Source organism: Salmo salar, chromosome ssa21, assembly GCF_905237065.1.
Source record: "Salmo salar chromosome ssa21, Ssal_v3.1, whole genome shotgun sequence".
NCBI lineage: Eukaryota > Metazoa > Chordata > Actinopteri > Salmoniformes > Salmonidae > Salmo > Salmo salar.
The window spans coordinates 22,266,308-22,280,202 of NC_059462.1; the positions used below are offsets into that span (position 1 = coordinate 22,266,308).

Here is a 13,895-nt window from a genome sequence, read left to right on the forward strand (position 1 = left end):
ATATATTTTTTATTTTTGTAAAAAATTATGATAATTTTTTAATGCTAATTGGCGATATGATTTTTCGCTGGATTTTGATCCCGCAAACGGGATCAGATGCTCAAGAGGTTAAACCTATGCCATTGAAAAACACAGGGGCTGAGGAATATTTTGGCACTTCCTATTGCTTCCACTAGATGTCACCAGCCTTTACAAAGTGTTTTGAGTCTTCTGGAGGGAGATCTGACCGAACAAGAGCCATGGAACGATGATGGCCCATTAGACACCTGGCGCGCGAGTTCATGTTGGGTACCCTCGTTCCAATACGTTATAAAAGAGAATGCATTGGTCCACCTTGAATATTATTCATGTTCTGGTTAAAAAAAGGCCCTAATGACTTATGCTATACAACGTTTGACATGTTTGAACGAACGTAAATATATTTTTTCCCCTCGTTCATGACGAGAAGTCCGGCTGGCTTAGATCATGTGCTAACAAGACGGAGATTTTTGGACATAAATGATGAGCTTTTTTGAACAAAACTACATTCGTTATGGACCTGTGATACCTGGAAGTGACATCTGATGAAGAGAATCAAAGGTAATGGATTATTTACATAGTATTTTCGATTTTAGATCTCCCCAACATGACGTCTAGTCTGTATCGCAACGCGTATATTTCTGGGCGCAGTGCTCAGATTATTGCAAAGTGTGATTTCCCAGTAAGGTTATTTTTAAATCTGGCAAGTTGATTGCGTTCAAGAGATGTAAATCTATAATTCTTTAAATGACAATATAATATTTTACCAATGTTTTCTCATTTTAATTATTTAATTTGTGGTACTGACTTGACTGCCGGTTATTGGAGGGAAACGATTTCCTCAACATCAATGCCATAGTAAAACGCTGTTTTTGGATATAAATATGAACTTGATAGAACTAAAAATGCATGCATTGTCTAACATAATGTCCTAGGAGTGTCATCTGATGGAGATTGTAAAAGGTTAGTGCATCATTTTAGCTGGTTTTATGGTTTTGGTGACCCTGTCTTTGAATTGACAAAACATTACACACAACTCTTGTAAATGTACTGTCCTAACATACTCTAAATGTATGCTTTCGCCGTAAAACCTTTTTGAAATCGTAAAACGTGGTTAGATTAAGGAGATGTTTATCTTTCAAAGGGTGTAAAATAGTTGTATGTTTGAAAAATTTGAATTTTGACATTTATTTGGATTCAAATTTGCCGCTCTTGAAATGCACCTGCTGTTGATGGAGTGCACCACCTAGCCCATAGAGGTTAAGCATGTCCCAGTTTAGGTCACCTAGTAGCACGAGCTCTGAAGATAGATGGGGGGCAATCAGTTCACATATGGTGTCCAGAGCACAGCTGGGGGCAGAGGGTGGTCTATAGCAAGCGGCAACGCTGAGAGACTTGTTTTTAGAGAGGTGGATTTTTAAAAGTAGAAGTTCAAATTGTTTGGGTACAGACCTGGATAGTAGGACATTACTCTGCAGACTATCTCTGCAGTAGATTGCAACACCGCCCCCTTTGGCCGTTCTATCTTGTCTGAAAATGTTGTAGTTAGGGATGGAGATGTCAGAGTTTTTGGTGGTCTTCCTAAGCCAGGATTCAGACACGGCTAGGCATGTCGATAGACGTAGTATAAACCAGCCTTTAGTCTTGAAATCTTTGGTTGTTTACTACATGGCCTCACGTGAATCCTTAAAGAGATGGGTGGGGCTAAGGCTTAAGAGGCTGTGAATGATGCTGAATAGGTGTAGACAAGGAAGAGCTCTCCACTAGGTGTAACAAAACATTCAAGGGCCATGTTCTCAAAAGTGGGGTTACATGTTATCAACTTTTAACCTGTTTAGGATAGGGGGCAGTATTTTCACGGACGGATAAAAAACGTACCCGATTTAATCTGGTTATTACTCCTGCCCAGAAACTAGAATATGCATATAATTGTTTGATTTGGATAGAAAACACCCTAAAGTTTCTAAAACTGTTTGAATGGTGTCTGTGAGTATAACAGAACTCATATGGCGGCCAAAACCTGAGAACATTGCATACAGGAAGTGCCCTCTCTGACCATTTCTTGGCCTTCTATAGCCTCTTTATGGAAAATGGCTGAAAAATCCCTGGCTGAAAAACAGTAGCGCATTTGGATAGTGGTCGATCTGAGAACAATGAAACGGGCGTGCGCATGCACGTGAAGAGTCCATTTTACATTTTCAGTCTTTGAACGAAAACGACGTCTCCCGGTCGGAATATTATCGCTATTTTCCGAGAAAAATCGAATAAAAATTGATTTTAAACAGCATTTGACATGCTTCGAAGTACGGTAATGGAATATTTTGAATTTTTTTGTCACGATACGCGCCGGTGCGGCACCCTTCGGATAGTGTCTTGAACGCAAGAACAAAACGCCGCTATTTGGATATAACTATGGATTATTTGGAACCAAAACAACATTGGGTGTAAACTAGAAGTCCTGGGAGTGCATTCTGACGAAGAACAGCAAAGGTAATCACATTTTTCTTATAGTAAATCTGAGTTTGGTGAGTGCCAAACTTGGTGGGTGTCAAAATAGCTAGCCATGATGGCCGGGCTATCTACTCAGAATATTGCAAAATGTGCTTTCGCCGAAAAGCTATTTTAAAATCTGACACCGCGATTGCATAAAGGAGTTCTGTATCTATAATTCTTAAAATAATTATGTTTTTTGTGAACGTTTATCGTGTGTAATTTAGTAAATTCACCGGAAGTTTCGGTGGGTATGCTAGTTCTGAACGTCACATGCTAATGTAAAAAGCTGTTTTTTGATATAAATATGAACTTGATTGAACAAAACATGCATGTATTGTATAACATAATGTCCTAGGAGTGTCATCTGATGAAGATCATCAAAGGTTAGTGCTGCATTTAGCTGTGGTTTTGGTTTTTGTGACATTATATGTTAGCTTGAAAAATGGGTGTGTGATTATTTCTGGCTGGGTACTCTCCTGACATAATCTAATGTTTTGCTTTCGTTGTAAAGCCTTTTTGAAATCGGACAATGTGGTTAGATAAAGGAGAGTCTTGTCTTTAAAATGGTGTAAAATAGTCATATGTTTGAAAAATTGAAGTTTTTGGATTTCTGAGGTGTTTGTAATTCGCGCCACGCCCTATCATTGGATATTGGAGCGAACATCTAGATGTAAGAGGTTAAAGCAGAATCACTTTCCCATTGTTTCTCAACTATAGTGTATGATATATCATTTTCTAGCTTGGAGTTTCTACTTTTATCCAATGTAAAAAAACACCATTAAAAATGTTGCTACATAAGCCCGAATCAAGACGATCGGTCATAGATCTCAATGTGTCAGTCCACGCCTATCAGCATCAATCCATCATCTTTTAATGATGTCCCAACAAATTCTACGTAAAACCCATAAAACAACCGTGTATTCCCATATTAAACATATCCCTTTGTTCTCCATGTCCCTCCCGGTCTTACCGGTGAGAGGTCCTACGTTCCAGGCGATATTGTTGCACCAGCCGATGGCCTGGACCCAGTGGACGGTGCCCGTGTTGAGCCACACCAGGTCTCCGGGACGCTGGATGAAGCGGTAGACGGGGACGTCTGCCTCGTACAGGTCCTCCAGGTTGGGCCACCATGACCCCATCAGGAAGTTGATGTTGTTCCTGCAGGAGACACACACACATCCGATATTAGAAACAGAGGATGCACATGGACACTCACTCATACTCTGAAGACCCCTACTCATACTCTGGGTAGTTCATGAATACAAAAATAAATAAATACATTTTTACATCTGCAATGAATGAAAAGTCGAGATATTCACTTTCCTTTTATTGGTACCAAGTATACCACTTAAATCTGAGTTAAACTTGAGTTAAGACATCTCTAACCTTACAGACTGCACTGGCAGTAAAGAGACAGCGGTAGGATATCAACTTTGTGTTGGTTAGAGGTAGGAGAATTTTGTTGACGTACTTTTCACAGAAGTCGTTGATGATTCCCCAGTAATGTTCGGGCACTGCGAACCACTCACAGTCCCCCGGGCCAATGTTGATGTTCACTGAACAGAAATTATTGTTCTCCTGGTGACCTAGAAGACAAGACACAAATACCTTGTTAAACAAAACACACTACACGTACTACAAACAAACAGCATTATGTGTGTGGACATCTGTGTTAATGCATGTGGGTGTGTGTGTGTCTCTGCGGCATGTGCGGCTCTCGCTGTGTGTGTCTAACCTGGCGTCCTGCTCCCAGGGACCTTCATGTAGAGCTGGACAGTGTTCATGCCCAGGATGGTGTGTCCTACGTGGCTGAGCAGGTTGCCAGCAGACACCACTCTGGCAAACGCTGGCAGCTTACTGAGCTCCTGCAGCTGCAGCTTCCACCTGGAAGGAGGTCACAGAGCAAGGGTCAGAGGTAAAGACTACAGCACAGACACACACCGCTCCCAAACTGAGGGATCCTCTTTATGATACCAATGCCTAGTCCTACCTAGGCCATACCCTTTCTGTGTTTGTAAATCTGAATGGACTGGATAGGTGAAAGGACAAGGGTTGTTTTGGGACCAGGCCATAATCTGGTTTATATGCAAATTGTCAAATTAAAGACAAAACATCAGTGATCTGTTTCATGAACAGAACCACATAGTATTGGGTGGAACACTTACTTCCTCTCGTCAGACAGGTCGATGTTGGTGCCAAACTTGATGTGTTTGAAGGGCCCTTTCCTCCGCCGTGTCGCACTGTGGGATCATGGGAGATGTCGTTTAGACAGAGAAGAGAGATATCACACAATGCATGCCTACAGACAGACAGAGACAGACATCTTACCTCTCTGCATTGGCTGCCTCTGCCTCCTGCTCCTTCTTCTTCTCATTCTCCTCCTGGAAAATACATTTAATATAGGTATGTTTTGAGCATATCTGTTCATTGAGTGAGTTCAGTAAATGGAGTGCAACAAACATTCTAAGCTGGGAAGATATTCTGTTTAAGTGACAAAGCTACATCTGGAGTGACCATGTGAATATTCAGTGACAACATACCCCTCAAAACTGTGTTTCTATTCAACAAGGCCTTGTACTGACTTTGTTTGGCGATGGTGGTGGTGGATTTGTATATCTACGTGCATCTCCCTCTACTAACCCGTAGTGACTCCTGGAAGGACGAGGCCTGGTACTGGGCATACTTGGCAATGGTGGTGTGTGATTGGCTGCTCTGGCAGCGCCACATCTTCCTTGTGCCACTCAGGTCCCAGTTCTCGTCGGTGGGCTGAGACAGCTGGGTCCGCACCTCCACCAGGTGGTCTGGGTTAGCCTCCACCAGTGTCTTAGTGGAGAACAGACCCAGGTCTGAGAGAGGGGAGGGGCAAGAAGGGTGGGATGGAGGAAGGAAGGAGTGGAGGGAGAGAAAGAAGGGTGGAGGGAGAAGGGACAGAGTAGGAGAGGAAAGAAAATAGGGAGACAGAGGATGGGGAATGAGGGAAAGGGAGAAAAAGTGGAGTGGAAAAATGTTTAGTATGGGATGTTTAGTACCACTCCCAACTGGTATGGGCAACAGCAAAACATCGGTCAGGGAAATTCAGCCAATTTCTGCTAAGGCTGCAAAGTCTTTCCCAGAGCAGTAAAACACAGAGTTCAGAAGAACTAGCTTAATGAAGTAACAGCTATTTATCCATCCAGTTATTAAGAGTGAGTTTCTAGTCTGTGTGTGGTGTGCTACAGTACAGTGATGCAGCTGCGAGCTAGCTGATGAAGTGAGGGAGCCAATAGCTTTCCTTGGCAGCCGTTGGCTACTTTACTTCAGATGCTATATTACTGTATATGTAATGACACTCTCTGCTTGCAGGTGGTGCTGTTGTCATACATGTTAAGTTGTTCAACACACAAACACACACATCCCCACCCACCCAAGCCTGTGAGAGTGAATGGGTGCAAGCGCACACACCCTCACACACACAAGCAAATGAGTGCGTACAGACACACAAAGCTTTTATTTCTGTCCTTAGGGGAGAAACACTCAAGCAAAACTCAAATGAGATTCCAATCAGGACTAGACCGATGACTGTTTGTTTTGCTAGAGTGTGTAAGCAAAGTGTATTTCCCCAGCAGTAGTGTGTAACGACGGTATCGGACTACCATCAGTGTGTAACTCACCCAGTTTGAGCGCCCCGGCCAACCCTCTGATGACGGTGACAGGGTTGGAGGGGTTGGTACAGAACTGATGGAGCGGAGGGAAGAACGCATCCCTCTTATTCTCCAGCTACACACCACGGGAGAAAAACACACACACATTAGACTTTTGACTTGCAAACTAGACCGTTCTAATGAAGTGTAAGACCTTTACCACAGGGGTTTTCCTGGGACAGCGACGGACGCAACTAAAAACTTCAGGATGAAAACTACATTTACTGTTGTAAGTAAAAAGTTCAAAGTAATGAAATCTCAACAAAACCCCTCGTGGCTGTATACTCACGTAGATGCTGGGTGTGGGGGGGTTGAGTTTGTCCTTTGGCAGTGAGGGCGAGGGGGGCGGAGGGAGTCTGGGTGGGGGACACTTTTCTAGGAGGACACTGCTGTTGGACAGGCCGTTCTTCCCCAGGTTCCTAAAGACGTAGGGGGGACAGAGAGAGAGATCACGTCTGGCTGCTCAATGACACTGAGATGAACCATGCTTCAGCTAATAGCAGCAGTACAAGCCAACACAATGAGTCTGGAATCTAGACAGACATGCATTGTGCAGCACAATTAAAACAGACCAGTGTTAGAACAGAACTGGAACCTGTACTTTGAGGCTCAGTAAGAGAAAGAAACCTAGAGTAGCGATTCACCAAAGCTATAGTCATACACAGAGCAGTATATGTGCAGTAGAATAACACCTATGGCTCAGGTTGTGTACACATGGCTTACTGGTCAGGATCTCTATACCCTTATCAGTTACTGGACACTCCTTGTACACAGCATATATACCCCTTTCGGAAACATTAGTCATCTACCTAGTCATCAGCACAATACCTCTCCAACCCACTGATAGCCTGACCTACATCAGAGCACAATCCCCACACTCAGTGGGCCACAAATACCCCATTTGGCTGCCCAGACCAGAACTGAAACAGGCCAGGCTAAGGGCTAACTAGCCAATACGGCCAGGCTGGGCTGCTACAGCACCAAGACCTTCAAGTTGCAACTCAAACCAAACAGTCAGCAGCGACCCCCACAGTAAACTCTATATGACACAGACGGTGAGTTCGGGGTATTCAAGTTGGGGTCACGGGGGAATTGCAGTGGGGTTGCCAAAATTGGAACAAAACATTAAGAGTACAGATTATTGTATGAGACAATATACAAGAAAGCTCATTTGGAGAGAATTTTTTTGGTAAATGTTTTTTTGTAATTATTATTTTGATAGATGAAAAAAATGAATTGAAGGTTATTTGTTGACGTAAAGATCTAAATTAGCAGATTTTAAGGTTGCGTCATTAGATTTGGAGTCAAATTCCTGCCAGAGAAAAAAACGAGGTCCCTGCTGAAAAAGTTTGAACACCACTGCTGTAGTTGGTATGGCCTTTACAAGAAAAATACACTACATTGCATTAGAACATACAGCATTTGAAAAATCCATCCTATGGCCATTGACTTCTTTCAAAAAAGCACGTCAAAGGTTACAAATTAAATGTGACTGATGTGATAGAAGGATATGATGTCCTACCTGCATGCTTTGAGCACCTGGCTGGAGCTGGGGTAGATGGAGACTGAGGACCATGGGGCCAGGGCTGGCCTGCTGTGAGACACCCCAGTGGGCTCTACCTTCACTGGGCTCCGAGAGTCCTCTAGCCCCTTACCGTTGACCTGTGGAGTAATGGTGGCGGTACCGGTGGTTCCGCTGTTGGACGGGCTGCTGATAAGGCTGGTAAGGCTGTTGGCTGTGAGGGGGTGGTGGTCGGCGCAGCGCGGGGGGGATGGGGTGGAGGCGGACATGGCTGAGAGGGGCGAGGAGGCCACAGAGCGTTCCGACAGGGGTTTGGGACCTCCGTGGTGGACACCCGGGTGGATGTTGTTGACCTTGATGTTATTGTCCATGGTGGCTCCTTGATTAACACCACCGTGATTATTATTATTATTAGCGTGGTTAGTAACATCCTTATTACTGGCTTTTCCCATGAGCAAGGCTGAGAGCTGAGGATTGTCTGAACTGAGCGCGCCCGGAGGAGGAGAGCCGGGCTGGGATTGGCTCCACGAGCTGTCTGTGGTCACCGCCCCCTGCTGGATGTGATTAGCCAATCCCTGCATAGGGGCAGTGGTACCGGGACTAAGCGACGTCCCTGTGGTGGTAGCCAATCCACTGCTGCTTCCTGAAGGCATGGTCTCTTTGGTTTGGGCCACTGAGGTAGTGGTGGCGGAGTGGAGGGGCAAGGAGGGGAGGTGGTTAGGGGCACCGACCCTCTGGGGCGAGGAAGAGGAGGCAGGGCAGGGCCCGGTAGAATGTCCGACCTGATTTAGAATTTGAGCACCGGATCCAGCGGCCTGGGAGGAGGATGAAGAGAAAGGGTGTTCTCCATTGGGACCTGCCGAATGTGAACCTGGACCTTTGTGAAGCCCCTGGATAGAGGGGGAGAAAAACAGATTGATCAGCGATGAGGGTCAAGACAGTTAATGAGATGCAAAACAAGAAAACAGAGTGACAGACCAAGTCAGAGCAAAATAAAAGGAGGTTGAGTGAAAGAGTGAGCAATAGAGAATTCACAAGATAGTAGGAATATGAATCTTTCCCTTTCAAGATGATCAATACGCATCTAGTTAGATGCATGGGCAATGATACGTTTCAGTTTTAAATGATTCGGTATGATTTAGAGAACGAATCGACACGATTTGGTTTGATAACGGCTTGATTCGATGCACTTTTGCTGCATAAATACATTCATTTTCTATTAGAAATTAAAATCTGCTGCTAATGGAGCTCATGAGCTGGATCTGTTTGCGCTGGATCTGTCTGCGCTGTGTTTGTGTGCGTCTCCCTGAATGGATTTTGGACTTCACCCCCCCCATCTCAAAATGTTATGATTTTGACCATTTGGAAGTTTAGTGAGCTTCTTTTCTCCTCCCGCTTTGCCATGCAGAGCGCCTCGCAAAAGTGATTGCTCGTTATGAACCTATCAACTTTACCATGTATGTCAAAACATTACCATATACACCTGCTCTTTCCATGACAGACTGACCAGGTGAATCCTGTTGAAAGCTATGATACCTTGATGTCACTTGTTAAGTCCACTTCAAATCAGTTTAGATGAAGACGAGACAGGTTAAAGAAGGATTTTTAAGCCCTGAAACAATTGAGACATGGATGGTGTATGTGTGCCATTCAGAGGGTGAATGGACAAGACAAAAGATTTAAGTGCCTTTGAACGGGGTATGGTAGAATGTGCCAGGCGCACCAGTTTGAGTGCATCAAGAACTGCAATGCTGCTGGGTTTTTCACACTCAACAGTTTCCCGTGTGAATCAAGAATGGTCCACCACCCAAAGGACATCCAGCCAACTTAGCACAACTGTGGGAAGCATGAGTTAACATGTGCCAGCATCCCTATGGCATTCCAAGGTGTTCCTAATGTTTGGTGTACACTGATTGTTTAAAACAAAACAACCAAAACTATACTAGGATGATGAACCTGAACAATCAAAATAAAATCTCTTGTAAGCCCCGTTCAGCAGGTATCGCCAGATGAGAGTTGTGTCTCTGGTAGCTTACTTTTATAACACCATTTTCAATTAAGCAATAAAGCCAGAGGGGGTGTGGTATATGGCCAATATACCACTGCTAAGCACTGTTCTTATGAACGACGCATTGCGGAGTGCCTGGATAGAGCCCTTAGCCGTGGTATATTGGCCATATACCACACCCCCTCGGGCCTTATTGCTCAATTGAAAATGGTGCCTTATTGCTATTATAAACTGGTTACCAATGAAATTAGAGCAGTAAAAATAAATAAATATCCGTGGAATACGGTCTGATATATCACGGCTATCAGCATTCAGGGCTCAAACCACACAGTTTATAATAATCCATTGGTAACAATAACCTAGCAAATTACATTAGCTGTCACTCAACTAATAAAGCTCAATATCAAGCTAACCATTTCAGCATTTGAATGCTTAAGGTGCTGCGCAGATGTGCAAGATCAGGAAGAGGATGCCTACCTCGTGTTGGTCAGTGCACGAAGCTGGGAACAGTGAGCAGTTTGACTAGGCTACTGATATTACCTATGGTTGTTTGGCATGCAAAAAATTACTTGTAGATCAATGACTTAACAGTTGTATGCTTAGTTTGACACTGAAGAGGAGGCCGCATCAATTGTCACAAAAGATTAGGTATTTTCAAAACATTTTAATGAATCGGCAATTAGTAACATTTGAATAGATTTTCGACCGATGCATACTACATTTGGATCGGTTTGGTGTCAGCGGACCGATGCGGTCTTATCTTTAACATTTGAACTGGGGGCCGATGTGTTATGGTGAAATGTTACATCCTTACAAGATAGATACAAACAGTTAGCAAACAAGATAGAACAAGAGTGAAAGTGAGAGAGAGATAAAGAACTCGTCAGAATTAAAGAGAGACTGAAACAAAAAGATATGTACCTGAGTGGAGTTGGTACGTTGCTGGCTCTTCCAGGCCTCCTCTACATTACTGGTACTATTACTGCTGTGACTGGTGTTGTTGCTGGTGGGGGTACTGGGGTTACTGGTACTAGTGGCATTGCAGTTGTGAGGTAGACAGTTCTGCTGTAGGTAAGGCACGTTTCCATTACTCCCGCCACCTCCCATTAGACCGCCCGGTAACGTCCCTGCACCCGGTAGACCGGGAGTGCGATTATTGCCCACAGTTCCCCCCTCTGGATTGCCTAGCTGCCCAAGGGGACTTGAAGATAAAGATGTGTTGGCCATTGGCTGAGCAGTACAGGGGGGACGGGCTGTGGTTTGACTGACGGGCGAAGTCCGGGAGAGGGGGTGAGGGGAGGGGAGGGAGTTTGGGGACAGCGAGGGGCCGTTGGGTAGGGTGGGCCGCAACTGTCCTGCTGCCTGCTGTCTCACCTAGCCAATTAAAGGGGTGATGGGAGAGAGACAACAGTTTGAATACTGTTAATAATAAAATGTGTGGTGTTTGCTTATCTGTGTGTGTGTGTGTGTGCGCATGTGTGTGTGTGTGTGCGTGCATGTGTGTGTATGTGTGTGTGTGTGTGCGTGTGTGTGCGTGTACCTGATGTTGATGCTGCTGCATGAGGGAGAACTGTTTTTCCAGCTGGTCCAGCATCTGCATCTGTGGTGGTTTCAGACTGGCCCGGTTGGTCCGGAGCTGATCCAGGAGCTAGAAGAGGATGGAAAGGTACAGGCATTTAGAACCATTGTTAACTATTTACATTCTGAAGTGTTTTGCTTATGGCTTTTTATGCTTACTATTCAGTACGCAAGTTGCTTTATACTGCAAAGTTGCTTTGGAGAAGGGTTGTAGAGTCTGTAAAATGACTCACATGTAACAAATACAGTTCAGGTCTGACTCATTTGATTAGAATCAGACACTGGTATGGTTTGATTGGAAGAGCAGAACCCACCTGTAGTTTCTGTGGTGTTAGGTACCAGCTGGGGATCTGGTGTTGTACCGGGTGGTTGGTCCACAGGTCCACAGCACTCTGTGGGATCAGAGAGAGATACTTGGCAATAAAGCTTGTATCAATTTTGGCATAATTCCTATTTGCGTTCACAAAGCTGGTATAGGGTCAGTTGGCGTGACAGAGATTTGGTTCTGGGTTCTGACATTAGGCTGGGTTAAGGACCAATGTTACCTCTAAGCTGCGTGCAGCCGCCCCGGGACTGCCCCGCAGAAGAAATATCAGCCCGCACAGGGTTGAACTTCACCTACATTTCTAGTTTTCCCCCTTAGTTAACACTATCAACGTTTCCCTTTACTGTGCAAATTGTGATCGAATCAACACAATGTTAGCCACTTTCAATGCAACATAGCAAAACAAAACAAACTATGGAAGCGATTTTCTTGTAGCCAGAGCGCATTGGAGTACGATTCTATTGCATTGACTCAGGCCCATACACAGACCGGTGCGCCATAACCAATCAGAGCTGCAGAATCCCTATATGCAAATAGACCATTGCCACATATGGATCTGTGCCATTCACTTTGAACTGGACTGTGTTTACAGCATGAGTGGTCGTGAATAAATGTGGTTGTTTCGAGATCAAAGCAAGTGCTGCATGTAGCTAGGTGTGTACATTTGTTCATATTCTTTGCTAGTAAGCAAGTTATTAGCCCAGATATAGCTCATTTCTAGACAGCAATGGGGGAGTGGTTGCTTGCTACAAGAGCACAAAACATGTGCATTTCTAGCCATCTTTGAAAAGCAAGTCAGGTAAAGAGCTTTTTTACTGTAAGGGGCAGTGTTGTATTTTGGGGCAGGCTTGAATAAGCTAAGTAGCCAAAAGTCAGAGGGTAGCATAATTTGTCAGATTATCTAATAATGGTATGGGAATAATAATGAATTTTATTTTGAAAAGTGGTTTCTTCAACACAACATTTTCAGTCACCGCCTTGTCTGAATGACAAGTGGATAAACAGGTTAATGTCTATCCCTACATGTTTTTTTCCCAAAAGTCTCATGGAGTGTAGGCCAACATTGAACACCACATATTGGCTGCTACTCTAGGCTGAATGATAGAACAGCTATTTCCATGTTAATATGTTATGGGATGCATTTTCTCCATAGTTTTTTATGGTAGGCCAGTGATAGGCCTACATTATGATCAACTTGGCCACTGTTATAACTATAACTTAAAGCGGGTACAGCCTCAGTGTTCAGTGTTCAGCCTCAGTGAATTTACTGTGTTAAATGAGGCCTCACCTCCTGGTTACATTAGTGACCATATCCCCCACGCATCCCGCAAAGGCGGAGGTGTTACTAACATTTACGATAGCAAATTTCAATTTACAAAAAAAAACGCAGACGTTTTCGTCTTTTGAGCTTCTAGTCATGAAATCTATGCAGCCTACTCAATCACTTTTTATAGCTACTGTTTACAGGCCTCCTGGGCCATATACAGCGTTCCCTGAATTCCTATCGGACCTTGTAGTCATAGCAGATAATATTCAAATTTTTGGTGACTTTAATATTCACGTGGAAAAGTCCACAGACCCACTCCAAAAGGCTTTCGGAGCCATCATCAACTCAGTGGGTTTTGTCCAACATGTCTCCGGACCTAGTCACTGCCACTCTGAACCTAGTTTTGTCCCATGGAATAAATGTTGTGGATCTTAATGTTTTTCCTCATAATCCTGGACTATCGGACCACCATTTTATTACGTTTGCAATCACAACAAATAATCTGCTCTGACCCCAACCAAGGAGCATCAAAAGTCATGCTATAAATTCTCAGACAACCCAAAAGATTCCTTGATGTCCTTCCAGACTCCCTCTGCCTACCCAAGGACGTCAGAGGACAAAAATCAGTTAACCACCTAACTGAGGAACTCAATTTAACCTTGCGCAATACCCTAGATGAAGTTGCACCCCTAAAAACATTTGTCATAAGAAACTAGCTCCCTGGTAAACAGAAAATGCCCGAGCTCTGAAGCAAGCTTCCAGAAAATTGGAACGGAAATGGCGCCACACCAAACTGGAAGTCTTCCGATTAGCTTGGAAAGACAGTACCGTACAGTATCGAAGAGCCCTCACTGCTGCTCGATCATCCTATTTTTCCAACCTAATTGAGGAAAATAAGAACAATCCGAAATTAATTTTTGATAACGTCACTTCAGCAGTAATAAATTCATGAACTTCTTTGAGGAAAATATCATGATCATTCGAAAGCAAATTATGGACTCCTC

The 13,895-nt window shown here is 44.0% G+C and overlaps 1 protein-coding gene across 5 annotated transcripts in view; it reads right to left on the bottom strand.

The window, feature by feature from the left end:
- The window catches only part of kdm6a (lysine (K)-specific demethylase 6A), a 104,309-nt gene that overhangs the window by 11,490 nt on the left and 78,924 nt on the right, over nucleotides 1–13,895 (bottom strand). For all 5 annotated transcript variants that reach the window (XM_014164461.2, XM_014164464.2, XM_014164463.2 and 2 more), the window contains 12 exons: nucleotides 11,614–11,691; nucleotides 11,262–11,369; nucleotides 10,643–11,095; nucleotides 7,714–8,603; nucleotides 6,481–6,610; nucleotides 6,162–6,267; nucleotides 5,152–5,357; nucleotides 4,840–4,892; nucleotides 4,677–4,751; nucleotides 4,247–4,395; nucleotides 3,983–4,097; nucleotides 3,482–3,669 (listed from right to left, as the gene is read on the bottom strand). In XM_014164461.2, the coding sequence (XP_014019936.2) occupies nucleotides 3,482–3,669; nucleotides 3,983–4,097; nucleotides 4,247–4,395; nucleotides 4,677–4,751; nucleotides 4,840–4,892; nucleotides 5,152–5,357; nucleotides 6,162–6,267; nucleotides 6,481–6,610; nucleotides 7,714–8,603; nucleotides 10,643–11,095; nucleotides 11,262–11,369; nucleotides 11,614–11,691 (2,551 nt within the window). The remainder of the gene's footprint in view (nucleotides 1–3,481; nucleotides 3,670–3,982; nucleotides 4,098–4,246; nucleotides 4,396–4,676; nucleotides 4,752–4,839; nucleotides 4,893–5,151; nucleotides 5,358–6,161; nucleotides 6,268–6,480; nucleotides 6,611–7,713; nucleotides 8,604–10,642; nucleotides 11,096–11,261; nucleotides 11,370–11,613; nucleotides 11,692–13,895) is intronic.